Source organism: Sardina pilchardus, chromosome 3, assembly GCF_963854185.1.
Source record: "Sardina pilchardus chromosome 3, fSarPil1.1, whole genome shotgun sequence".
NCBI classification, from domain to species: Eukaryota; Metazoa; Chordata; class Actinopteri; order Clupeiformes; family Clupeidae; genus Sardina; species Sardina pilchardus.
Window position 1 is genome coordinate 21,053,845 of NC_084996.1, and position 12,500 is coordinate 21,066,344.

A 12,500-nucleotide genomic window follows, 5' to 3' on the forward strand; every position below is an offset into this window, starting at 1 on the left:
GGGGGTCAACATTAGCTTCAACAGTATGATGTGTGTGTTTGTGTGTGTGTGTGTCACAGAAGCAGGAGTTGGGAGACTCCCTGCATGGCTTCCTGCAGTATGGCCTGTGTCTGGTGTCCAAATACAGAGACATCTTCCTTCCCAAACCGACCAGCACCCCACGCCTGCAGACACTGCTCAGGTGAAGCGTGTGTGTGTGTGTGTGTGTGTGTGTGTGTGTGTGTGTGTGTGTGTGTGTGTGTGTGTGTGTGTGTGTGTGTGTGTGTGTGTGTGTGTGTGTGTGTGTGTGTGTGTGTGTGTGTGTGTGTGTGTGTGTGTGTGTGTGTAGTGTGTGTGCGTACATGTGGGAGAGAGGGGTTAGAGTTAGGTTTTAGATTAGAATGTAGTGTTGTGTAATGAACAAATTATAATTATTTTGCTTCACAGCAAGATTGCATTTCCAAAGGTGAAGCTTTAAGTTTTAAGATTGAATTATTATGAAGTTATAGAGGTGTTATGTTTCTGAATGTTCTATTATAAAATACCATTTCCTGTTCCTGTTTCCTGTTCCTGCTGCCAGAGTGATGGTCCAGATCTGTAAGACCAGGGCCTTTCAGAAGCTCAATCCAGCTCAGTTTGAGCTGCAGGGGGAGGTCACAGATGCTGTGAAAGTAAGTCACATGAGCCATCCGGTCTTTGGTATTATTTGCCCTCAATGGTTCCTTCCAGGCAGCGCTGCCTTCAAGGCACTACTCCCCTCAGTTTAAGGGTAGGATGAGGGTTGAGGGGGTTAGGGTTAGGAATTAGGGTAAAGGTAGTGCCTTTTAGGCTGTGCTGCCTGGAAGGTGCCGTTGGGGGCAAAAAACTCATCTGATCTCAGCTGATCATCCCTAAAACACACTTTTACTTTTCACGTTTATTAAGATTTATTAATTATCATATCAGAATATTAAACTGAAAAGAGAAAAGAAGGTATGTATACTCTTCATCGAGTGATATCAAGGTATGTGTGTGTGTGTGTGTGTGTGTGTGTGTGTGTGTATGTTTGTTTGCATATCTTCTAGACGGGCACTGAGGAGTGGTTCATCATCAAAAAGGGCCTCCATCAGCCCATGACCAAAGTAAGTCCACTCACTGGGTTTGGATTACGCAATGTACACATGTTTTAGCATCAGCACACATCCTACTCCTACTCTTCAACTGAGGAAAAGGCACAGAGCAGCTCTACCCAAAAGAGTCACTCATTACTTTCAAGCTACAGTACAATGCAAAGGAGAGCTTAGGTGGCAATTAATACTATAATGCTACATCAATCAATACTATTTTATGTGCTAGTCAAATTGTAGTCGAAGGAAAACGTGTTAGAGGAAGAAGTAAAGATTGTACAGTTAATTATTGGTAAGTGCATTGTGGATCAGATAGATCAGATCTAGGTACAGCACGAAGCTGCACGATCACAAGCCGGTGTGGTCTGGTCCATGTCTGGGTGAAGAATCAGTTGATAAAGTTCACACACCAATACAGGACGTTGCTACTGAATATGGTGCTGTCATTCAGTATGTTTACCCGCTGCTTCAGTGAAAGTCAAAGTCAACTTTATTTTTATAGCACAGCATCATACACAATGGTTATTCAAAGCGCTAAAAGAAAGTGTGCTTACTCGCTGCCTCTGTCTCCCCAGGAACTCTCTGAGATTGTGAGTGCTCTGTCCAAGCTAATCACTGAGGTACAGGAGGACATCCGGATCACCAAGGACATGTGGAACCGGGTCTTTGTCAGGTAAGCCAAATAAACAGCATTACAGACATGACTAGTCAACCCAGATGTGTGGAACAGGGTCTTTGTCAGGTAAGCCAAATAAACAGCATTACAGGCATGACTAGTCAACACAGATGTGTGGAACAGGGTCTGTCAGGTAAACCAAATTAACAGCATTACAGACATGACTAGTCAACACAGACGTGTGGAACAGGGTCTGTCAGGTAAACCAAACAAGTAGTTTCACCACTGGAGCTCTGTAGTTAACTCCATAATGTCTGTCAATCAGTGTGACATGTACTAATGCACATAAACTACATTGCCACCTAATTTCAGTCAATAAGGCAGCCATGTTGTAGGGAGAGACAGAGGACGGTATGTGTCAAGTGTTGCCATGTCTGTGAGGGATCACAAGTCTCATTGGCTCTCCATGATTGTGTTATTTTTGACTCAGTGCCGTGCAGTTGGATGTCTTCACTGTGGTCTACCAGATCCTGGACCGCTTGGTGAGTATCTGATTTTCAATAACGGCATATTAGGACCAAGTGATCGCGGACAGATGCGTCCGAGCCACTTCACTTCATGTGTCTGTTACCATGATGTGCAATGGTGCTGGAGAGTTTTGTGAGGCCCTGAGGTTTTGGGCCACCATTTCAGAAATCTCTGAGGGGTACACACACTAGGTGTGTGTGAGAGGCTAGTAGACTGACTGATAAGATAAGATATACTCTATTGCCTCACAACAATGTTGGTGGTAGTCGTTGTTAGCCTACAGGAAGAGGTACTGTATGAACTGTCATCACAGAATTTCACACTCTTGTCGAGAAATGAGAGACACCCGGAGCAAAGACTTGAACCAATGTCTGATATGGCTGTTCCACATACACCTCTGGAAAAAAATGAAGAGACCACTGCACATTTGTCTAATGTCATCCTATGTGTCATTTGGATGAGTTGGCGGTCGTATTGAATTTGCAGTGGGTGCTTAATTTTGAATATGACCGTCAACTCATTTGAATGTCACTCAGCAAACATTTTAATTTTTCCAGCGCTGAATGTACATAGTTGTTGTTATGGTTTTCTACAACAAACATTATTGACCCAGAGAAGTGTTCCATGCCTCTTCCAAAAAGGTTTTAAGGTCTGTACGACTGTCTGCTGGTGCTCTATCATTCGGTTGTATGCTATCTTGATCTCAGATGGTTTTGATGGCGTACTTAGCAGAACTTAGCTGGTTTCCTTTCCTGTTGAGTCAGTGGAAATAAGTGGTTAATGAGATTCATCTCTTTGAATTCTAATGATTCTAAAACATCATGTCAAATTCAGAGAGAGTGGCTAGTCCAGTAGGTTGATAGCACATATGGAATGTATTATGTTCACTGTTCGCATCTATTCAGGTTGACTTACAGAATAGTATGGCTGAATATTGTAATTGTGATGCATTATATCAGAGCAACTTACTCACTCTCTCTCTCTCCCTCCCTCCTTTCCTGCTGTCCTTCTCTCTCTCCTTCCTTTCATGTTCTCCTCTCTTTCTCGCTCTCTCTTTCTCCCTCCCTTCCTGCTCTCTCTCCCTCTCTCTCCCTCCCTCCCTGCCTGCTCTCTCTCTCTCTCTCTCTCTCTCTCTCTCTCTCTCTCTCTCTCTCTCTCTCTCTCCTCCCCTCTTCCCCTGCTCCCCCAGTTGGCGGTGGAGATGAGGGAGACCCTGGATCAGGTGGAGCAGCAGATGGAGCAGTCTCTGGCCAACACCCTCTTCCCCGTCTACCTGAGCCTGCAGGCCATCCACAAAGAGAAGGCCTACCTGCAGAAGAGGTGTGTGTACTGGATGCACACACACACACACATGCACACACACACACACACGCACACACACACACACACACACACACACACACGCACGCACACACAGACACACACACACACACACACACACACACACACACACACACACATACACACGCACACACACACACACACACACACACACACACACACACACACACACACACACACACACACACACACACACACACAGTATGAGGGACAGACCAGACATCCTCTATAAAAACCTGGCTGGTCTCAGACACAGATGATGATGTGAGGGTCTGTCAGGAACATACAGTACACACACTACACAACACGAACAGACACACACACACTCACACACTGTCAGTCTTGGAGGACCTGCTTGGTGAAGACACTGATCTTTGATCAAGTCTTACATTATTAAGTGGACTGTTGACTAATCACTGTGGAGCACCTCCCAGTATGACCTCATGGAATAGACAGTGGTGTGACCACATGGGACACACATGACCACATGATTCTGCATTTCCCATAAAATAGCTACTGTCATTTCACAGTTATTACCCGCAGCTTATACATTGATTTTCCAAAATGTCTTCAGCTATGAGTTTAATACACCGGGCAGTTGATATGGTATTAATATGGTTTTGTTTCTTAACTTCCATAAAACACTGTCCTGCCGCTTATACACAGTGCAGCTAATACACAGGAAATGGCTGTAGTCGTGGGTGGGATATGACGGCCGTACCACAACATGTCAGTCTGCAGTAACCTGCCTTGACTCGTGTGTTTAAAGCCTTGTGACCCAGCCTCTTATACACTGTCTGCCATACCCTCTCAGAACAGTTAGCCTAGCACTTAGACCTTTAGCAATGTGCTATCACATCTCCAGTAGGGAAAAAGCTTTATAATGTTGTATGACTGAACTGATTAAGTATGAGTGTGGCTGTATGGAGCTAGCGCTGACTGACAGGGCTGATAAAATAAAGGCCAACGGCCACTGGTCATCAACATTTGAAGAGATAGAAAAATTTTCTAAGCGTTGACGTGCGTCAGATGGCGTCAGTGGGCCTTGCTCTGGTAAAAGTACCGGTAATGGAATTCTAAAAGTTGGCCTCACCAGAGGGCGTAGCGTAGGCTGTATGGAGCTACTGTAGCTCTTGACTGACTGGGCTGCTACGGTGAGAGAGTTATTGAGTTAGAGTTGTATTTCCAGGACCAACCTGCTGCAGCTGACCAACTTCCATGAGTGTTTCCGTGAAGCGCTTCCCTATTGGCTGAACAAGGCCTTCAGTACGACTTTGGAGAGAGTGGAGAAAGCTGTGGAGGTGGACAAGGTAAGAGACGACAACCACACACACTGCAGCTACCCACCACACACTACACACACTACAGCTACCCTACACACACACACACACACTACACACACACTGCAGCTACCCTACACACACACACACACACACACACTCACACACACTACAGCTACCCACCACACACTACACACACACTACAGCTACCCTACACACACACACACACACACACACACACTCACACTCACACACACTACAGCTACCTACCACACACACGCACCCTCCCACACACACACACCCCACACACACACTGCAGTCACCCACACAAACACACACATACACACACTGCAGTCACACACACACACACTACAGCCACACACACCCGCCACACACATGCACCCCCCCCCCCCCCCCCCACACACACACACACACAGACACACACACTACAACCACACCCCAACCACACACACCCCTGTCTCTCTCCCCCTCCCCATCCTGCTTTGTGTTTTGCCATATTCCTTGGGGTTGAAGTGCTGAGTCAGTCCATTATATTTTCTGTGTTGGTTTATTGCATTCTTGGTTTATTGGTCTGTAGGCATAGTAAACAAGGCTTTCAATCTCTTACACTCTACCTCTCTTCTCTCTCTCTGTTCACCCCCCTCCTCTGTCCTCTCTCTATCCCTCTCTTTCTCATCTTTCATCCTCTTCTCTCTCTGCCCCCTGCCTTCCTCTCTCCTCTTTTACCTTTCTCTCATCTTTCATCTCTCCCTCCCTTCCTGTCCTCTCTCTATCCTTCTCTCACTGTCTCTCTCTGCCCCGCACTCCCATTCCTCTCTTCTCTCTCTATCCCTCTCTCCCTCTCTCTTCTATCTCTCCCTCTGTAGTTGCAGCCCCTGCAGGGCGGGTCGGTGCCCATCAAGCACAGCTCCTCTGCGGTGGACCTGGCGGCCTGCTTGCAGCCCATCGCTAAGCTCTGGGATCAGCTGGCCTGGCCTGACCCGGAGGAGGGCTTCATGCTCATGGTCAAACTCACAGAGGTGGGCGCAGGGCGGACGCACAACAGCCAGGCGACACCGGCGGCGCGCAACTGGAATGTTCTGTCCACAGAGAGTATAGTTATGGTTATGGGGTTATGGGGTTGTATGTTGCTTTTGTCCAAAACAATACAATACACCGGCAGTGCGGAACTGAAATGTTCTGTCCACAGAGAGTATGGTTATGGTTATGGTTATGGGGTTATGGGGTTATGGGGTTGTATGTTGCTTTTGTCCAAAGCAACATACAAATAAAAACAATACAATACACTGGCAGCGCGGAACTGAAATGTTCTGTCCACAGAGAGTATGGTTATGGTTATGGTTATGGTTATGGGATTTGGCAAATGTTTTGGTCCAAAGCAACATACTAATAAAAACAATACAATATTTACATTTAACTGTGAAATAAAGTAGAGTATGCCGCAATAATTAGCTTCCAGTATGACCAATGGACCTGGCTATGCCAGACACAAGAGCGCTGCACACTTTCAAAAAGAACTAGACCAGTTTTCGTAAACAGTTTTTCTAATCTGTGAACGGAATGGAACACTTGCACGCCCAGTGTAGCCTGGCTGTTACACACGAACAGAAGACACAGAATAGAAGACACACAGCTCACTTAGGTCCAGTTCCAATCAATTCCATTGAATTAAGTTTAATTAAATTCAACTCAATTCAGTTTGGTTCAATGTAACGTAACCCAGTCCAATTCAAAATACTGGTACAAGTTTTCAATATGCACTACTACACCATTTGCAGAGCTTATGGTAACAGGGCTGCGCAGAATGATTTTGGTGTGTTTTCTTGTACTTGTGTGTTTTTCTTGTATTTGCGTGTTTTTGCATGTGTACTTTTACATTATGTGTGTGTGCATTTGAGTGTGTCTGTATTTGAGTGTGTCTGTAATACGTATGTCTTTTTGCAGGACATGTGCAAGATTTCGTCCACATACTGTCAGATTTTGAAACAGAGGGTGAAGAAGCTATCCGAGACCTCAGACCAGGGCAGTGCAATCAACATGGTGAGAGAGCATGTGCACTGGTGTCCACAGTGTTCTAGAACGCTCTGTGAAGTTCACCTTTCTTCTGTTTTCTGTGACGACAGCTCTGTGGTGAAATTGTGTGGCGTTGACTGAGCCATCTTTATCCTGAGTTGTGTGTGGTAGATCACTTATCTTTGTTCTACTTTTGTATAATAGATCATTTGTCTAGTTGTGTGTCCTGTAGTTGTGTGGTTGTGAGTGGCCTATGTTTGTATGATAGTGATGTTTGGAGTTGACAAATCTCTTTCAACTCTGTAGTTGTGAGTGGAGTCAGGTACTCAGGAGATACAGCCCTCAAAAAAGTCTCCATAGAAAGGCATGGGGTTAGTTTGTAACGCCAATATGGCAGTTATCTACACTTATCCCACCCCTTCCTCGGCCAAATTCAACATCGTGCCCATCATGTAGTGTGTTGTGAAATTGTGAATACCGGTACATCATGCCAATCATATGTTGTGATATCACGCTGCGTGAAGCAAAGTTGGTGTGAGGAAGCCTTGCACACGTGCAGTTCTGCCCAAAACAGATGCTTGATAAGAAGTGCCCAAAGTGTGTTGGCTTGGTGGAGTCGACAAATCATTTGTGTGAATCTCAATCAACTACGTCAGCTTTGTGTGGTGGTGACTGATCCAACTACTGACCTGTAGTTGTGTGTGGAATTGATGAATCTCTATTTGTCCTACTGTATGTGGTGTGGTAGTGGCCGACCAATATTTGTCTTGTGTGTGGTGGTGACAGGTCTCTGTCCTGTATTTGTGTGTGGTGGTGAATAATCTGTCTGTGTCCTGTAGTTGTGAGTGGTGCTGAATAATCTGTGTCCTGCAGTTGTGTGTAGTGATGAGTAATCTGTGTGTGTCCTGCAGTTGTGTATGGTGAATAGTCAGTGTGTGTCCTGCAGTTGTGTGTAGTGATGAGTAATCTGTGTGTGTCCTGCAGTTGTGTGTGGTGAATAATCAGTGTGTGTCCGGCAGTTGTGTATGGTGGTGAATAATCTGTGTGTGTCCTGTAGTTGTGTGTGTTGGTGAATAATCTGTGTGTCCTGCAGTTGTGTATGGTGGTGAATAATCTGTGTGTGTCCTGTAGTTGTGTGTGGTGGTGAATAATCTGTGTGTCCTGCAGTTGTGTATGGTGGTGAATAATCTGTGTGTGTCCTGTAGTTGTGTGTGGTGGTGAGTAATCTGTGTGTGTCCTGCAGTTGTATGTGGTGAATAATCTGTGTGTGTCCTGCTGTTGTGTGGTGGTGAATAATCTGTCTGTGTCCTGTAGTTGTGTGTTGTGAATAATCTGTGTGTGTGTGTCCTGCAGTTGTATGTTGTGAATAATCTGTGTGTGTGTGTCCTGCAGTTGTGTGTGGTGGTGAATAATCTGTGTGTGTCCTGTAGTTGTGTTTGGTGGTGAGTAATCTGTGTGTGTCCTGCAGTTGTATGTTGTGAATAATCTGTGTGTGTGTGTCCTGCAGTTGTATGTTGTGAATAATCTGTGTGTGTGTGTCCTGCAGTTGTGTGTGGTGGTGAATAATCTGTGTGTGTCCTGTAGTTGTGTGTGGTGGTGAACGACCTGGAGCACCTCCGCTCTGTCCTCACTAAGCTGCCAGGACAGCTCAACTGGGCGGGGCTTCGTGAGCGCACGCGTCTTGTGATCACCGACACGCAGTTCCAGAACACGCTGCCGTCCCAGCTGCAGCACACGCAGGCGGCGCTGACGCGCGAGATCCGCTCCGCCATGGAGACGCTCGGCAGACAGGTAGGGGGCGCCAGACACAAGTCTGCTTCTGATTCAACATGCCGATTCGCCTCTCATTAGCACAAGCATCAAAAGCTATGTGGATGCTAATTGTAGATATTCTGATGATAATCTAGTGCGAATCTCTTTTTTCTGATTCTTGTGGCACTTTCATCTACCGCAATTTCCCGACTATTAGCCGCGGCTTATACATTGATTTTGCAAAATTTCTTCAGCTATGAGGTTAATCCACGGTGGCAGTTAATATGGTATTAATATAGTTTTGTTTCTTTTAACTTGCATAAAACACTGTTTTGCGGCTTATACACAATGCGAAATTACTGTAAATGTTTCGATTTTAACAACGATGGTCTGAACTAATGTCTTTTGTCCTTCTCTTGTCTCTTTTCTAAAGTTGAACACTGATATTGAGACCTACGTGCGCAATATGGCAACACGTCACAGACTTCCCTCTAAGTCCACGGAGGATGTGAGAAACCACAGGGAACTTCCCTACTTCCCCATCACCTCCCACCTCCCTCTCCTCATAAGACCACATGCACCTCTTGTGCCAATCATGGAAAACACTACAGACACACACGCAATAGCATCCAACCATCCATCCACTCTCTAATATCCACCCCACTCACGCAATAACATCCAACCATCCATCCACTCACTAACATCCACCTCACCCACTCATACACACATGCAATAACATATATATGCCATCCATATAACCAATAACCAGCCATCCATCCACTTACACACATCTATCCATCCATCTATCTATCTATCCATCTATCTATCTATCTGTTTGTTTGTTGTTATTGAGTGTCCTGTGTTTTCTCTGTTGACCAGGCTGTGGTTCCCCTGATGCGCTACCTGGAGAAAGAGCTGCATTACATGAACGAGAACCTGGTCCAGGAGAACTTCAGCGGGTCAGTTTGAGATGCAAAACACAAAGCACAAACAATTCTGGGAGAGGTACCTGGTTCAGGAAAACCTACAGTAGTGTGCATTAAAGTAGATGTGTTTGGAGCTGTGCCTATTGGAACAGAGAGATGACTGTAATGCATAGATGACTGCATAGATGACCGTTACATAGCTATATCCAAACTTACAGCCATACTTACATCATATCCTCCCCCACCCCTCTCTCTCTCTCTCTCTCTCTCTCTCTCTCTCTCTCTCTCTATCGTCTCGCTCCTCCTGTCTCTTTCTGTCTGTCCTTCTCCCATTCTCTCCTTCAGTCTGCTAACGCCACTGTGGAATAGTTCTCTGAAGATCCTCCACCAGGTGTCGACACAGGAGGGGGGCAACCTCGTCTACTTCCAGAGGCTAGACCACACGCTTCAGGTACACACTATACATTTTACTGTACTATTTCAATCAATAGTATGTTTAAATGTAGATTGTCGCTGTGAAGCAGAGACTGCAATACAATATGAGTTAGAGTTGGATATGCATTTGATCGAACTTGTACTCTGCACAATGACAATAAAGTTGACTCTACAGTAATTTCCTGCATATAAGCCGCATTGTGTATAAGTGTTTTGTGCAAGTTAAAAGAAACAAAACCATATTAACACCATATTAACTGCCCCCCTGTATTAACCTCATAGCGGAAGAAAGTTTGCAAAATCAATGTACAGTATAAGCCGCAGCTAACAGTCGGGAAATTACGTGTAATCTAATCTAATCTAATCAATTGAATTGGTCCCACAACTACAGTATGTACTAGTGCACTCTATGCTCTTTCCGTTAGCAGTCAAGCTATTTCTGCAGGGAAGTTAAAAGAAGACGCCACCATTTTATGAAATTGGGTTATTCATCTTCTCCCTTAGAGTTAGAGAAGTGAGCAAAAACATTTTCGTCTCCATGCATGCATTGTAGTAGTCTGGCAGCGCCCCCGCTAGGTTAGCTTAGCATAGTGAATGGAATCCTTGGTTTCCGGATGGCATGTCAACAAGTGAGCCATCAAAAAAATATATGTTCCTTTAATATTGGGCTGTTTAGTGATAAAATGATAGCGTATCTGTTGAAGATAATGTACATAATTTTAATGCATTTCAGTCCACACTGCATACTATATTATATGTTTCAAACTGCCAAGCTCACACCTTCACACTGTCACATTGTCATAGTATAACCCGCGGTGAGTGGTTCCTGTTTCAGAGAGTGCATTGACTTAATGTGGCCTACAGAACTGGGTCGTTAGTTGGAGAGCTGAGATCCTCTCTGGCCTACCTCATCTGTGTGTTTCACTTCTGTCAGAAACCCCTGACTAACCTTAGAGTAGTGGGCCTGAAGTGAAAGGGTAACATAGCTGGTTTCTATTGCAAACAGTCTTCGCCATTGAATGAGAGGGAACTTTCCCTTCCCGTTTGCAGTAGCAACACTCCAATAATGTCTCATTCACACCAACGGCACGGCTCGATTTGGCTCTGGTAGGCAAAGCACGGTCGTTTTTGGTACGGTAACCCCTGGCCTGGTCTGCGTCTCCACCGTGCCTGGAAATGTCCCCGGTTTTCACTGTGACTGACCATGTGACCCTGAAATTGGAGAGAGAGGAAAGGAAACATTGACCAAACGTGTGGTTGTGCACCCTACACACACAGGCTCAAGCCAGCCAGAGCAGGCACTTAGCTCAGAGCTCAGAGATGTTCTCGAATGCCCATCTAGAATGGCCATATTTATGGTGTTTTGATTGGTGGAATAGCAGCAAGGTAGAATCTTGAATCTAGAATCTAGCATGTATGGCATGAATGACTGTACAAGACAATGCAAAGTCACATACTGACAATCAAACTCCATAGACAGACACAGTGCTTCTGTGAAACTCGGCTACCCCTTCCAGTCACATGACGCATTTGACTGCACACCCATACCATACCAAGACCAAATCATCTTGACAAAAGCAGCTCAGCACGGCTCGGTTGTTTTTGGACAGTTGGCACATTTTGACAGTAGGGACAGAAATAATTGCGTGCAGTACCGTTCTGTTGGTAGAAATGCCTCACTGCCACACTGTAAGGTGTGTGTGTGTGTGTGTGTGTGTGTGTGAGAGAGAGAGAGAGAGACAGTGTCCATCACAATTGATGTATGAGAGGTTCAAGCACTTCATTAAGTTACAGTAGTTCACATTAGCTCAAGCATTTGTCCTCACTGTTAATTAATTAAAACATTACTCCAAAATGCATACCCAAATGAATGTCATGTTACATGATATTTGCTAATATACTGTTACTATGTCATGGTATTGTAATCATGGTTTGTGTAAGTGTATGTATAAAAAGGCTGAGCATGTATCTGTGTCTGTGTCTGTGTCTGTCTCTCTCTCTCTCTCTCTCTCTCTCTCTCTGTGTGTGTGTGTGTGTGTGTGTGACAGTGTCTGGAGCAGTGCTTCCATGCAGATGGTAATGGACTCCCACTGGAAACACTGCACACTGAAGAGTATAAGGTGAGAAGACTGATAACTGTGCTGGAGGTGGTTGATTGGTTGACTGGATGATTGATTGAGTGAGTCAGTCAGTCAGTCAGTGAGTGAGTGAGTGCACTGAAAAAAAAAAAGTTGTCTAAAAACAAGATAAAAACTCTAAATCTGAGGTAAAAGGTACTCAAAACAAGATAAAAACTCTAAATCTGAGGTAAAACATACTCAAAACAAGTGAAATAATCTGTCCATCTAGAAATAAGATTATAGTGTAAAATTGAACACTTTAAATAAGAAGTTCATTCTTAAAACAAGATAAATGATCTTAATGATTTTATCGTGATAAGAATCAACTAATTTGCAGTGATTAGGGGGTGACTGACTAACAAACTCATCTGCCAGTTGATGAA

At 44.8% G+C, this 12,500-nt stretch overlaps 1 protein-coding gene across 1 annotated transcript in view; it reads left to right on the plus strand.

The window, feature by feature from the left end:
- Positions 1 to 12,500, plus strand: part of unc13d (unc-13 homolog D (C. elegans)) — a 27,974-nt gene that overhangs the window by 11,310 nt on the left and 4,164 nt on the right. The window contains exons 16-29 of the mRNA XM_062532385.1: positions 60 to 181; positions 560 to 650; positions 1,044 to 1,100; positions 1,661 to 1,758; positions 2,192 to 2,243; positions 3,419 to 3,549; positions 4,760 to 4,880; positions 5,738 to 5,890; positions 6,816 to 6,911; positions 8,469 to 8,675; positions 9,070 to 9,144; positions 9,516 to 9,595; positions 9,908 to 10,013; positions 12,046 to 12,117. Of these exons, the coding sequence (XP_062388369.1) occupies positions 60 to 181; positions 560 to 650; positions 1,044 to 1,100; positions 1,661 to 1,758; positions 2,192 to 2,243; positions 3,419 to 3,549; positions 4,760 to 4,880; positions 5,738 to 5,890; positions 6,816 to 6,911; positions 8,469 to 8,675; positions 9,070 to 9,144; positions 9,516 to 9,595; positions 9,908 to 10,013; positions 12,046 to 12,117 (1,461 nt within the window). The remainder of the gene's footprint in view (positions 1 to 59; positions 182 to 559; positions 651 to 1,043; positions 1,101 to 1,660; positions 1,759 to 2,191; positions 2,244 to 3,418; positions 3,550 to 4,759; positions 4,881 to 5,737; positions 5,891 to 6,815; positions 6,912 to 8,468; positions 8,676 to 9,069; positions 9,145 to 9,515; positions 9,596 to 9,907; positions 10,014 to 12,045; positions 12,118 to 12,500) is intronic.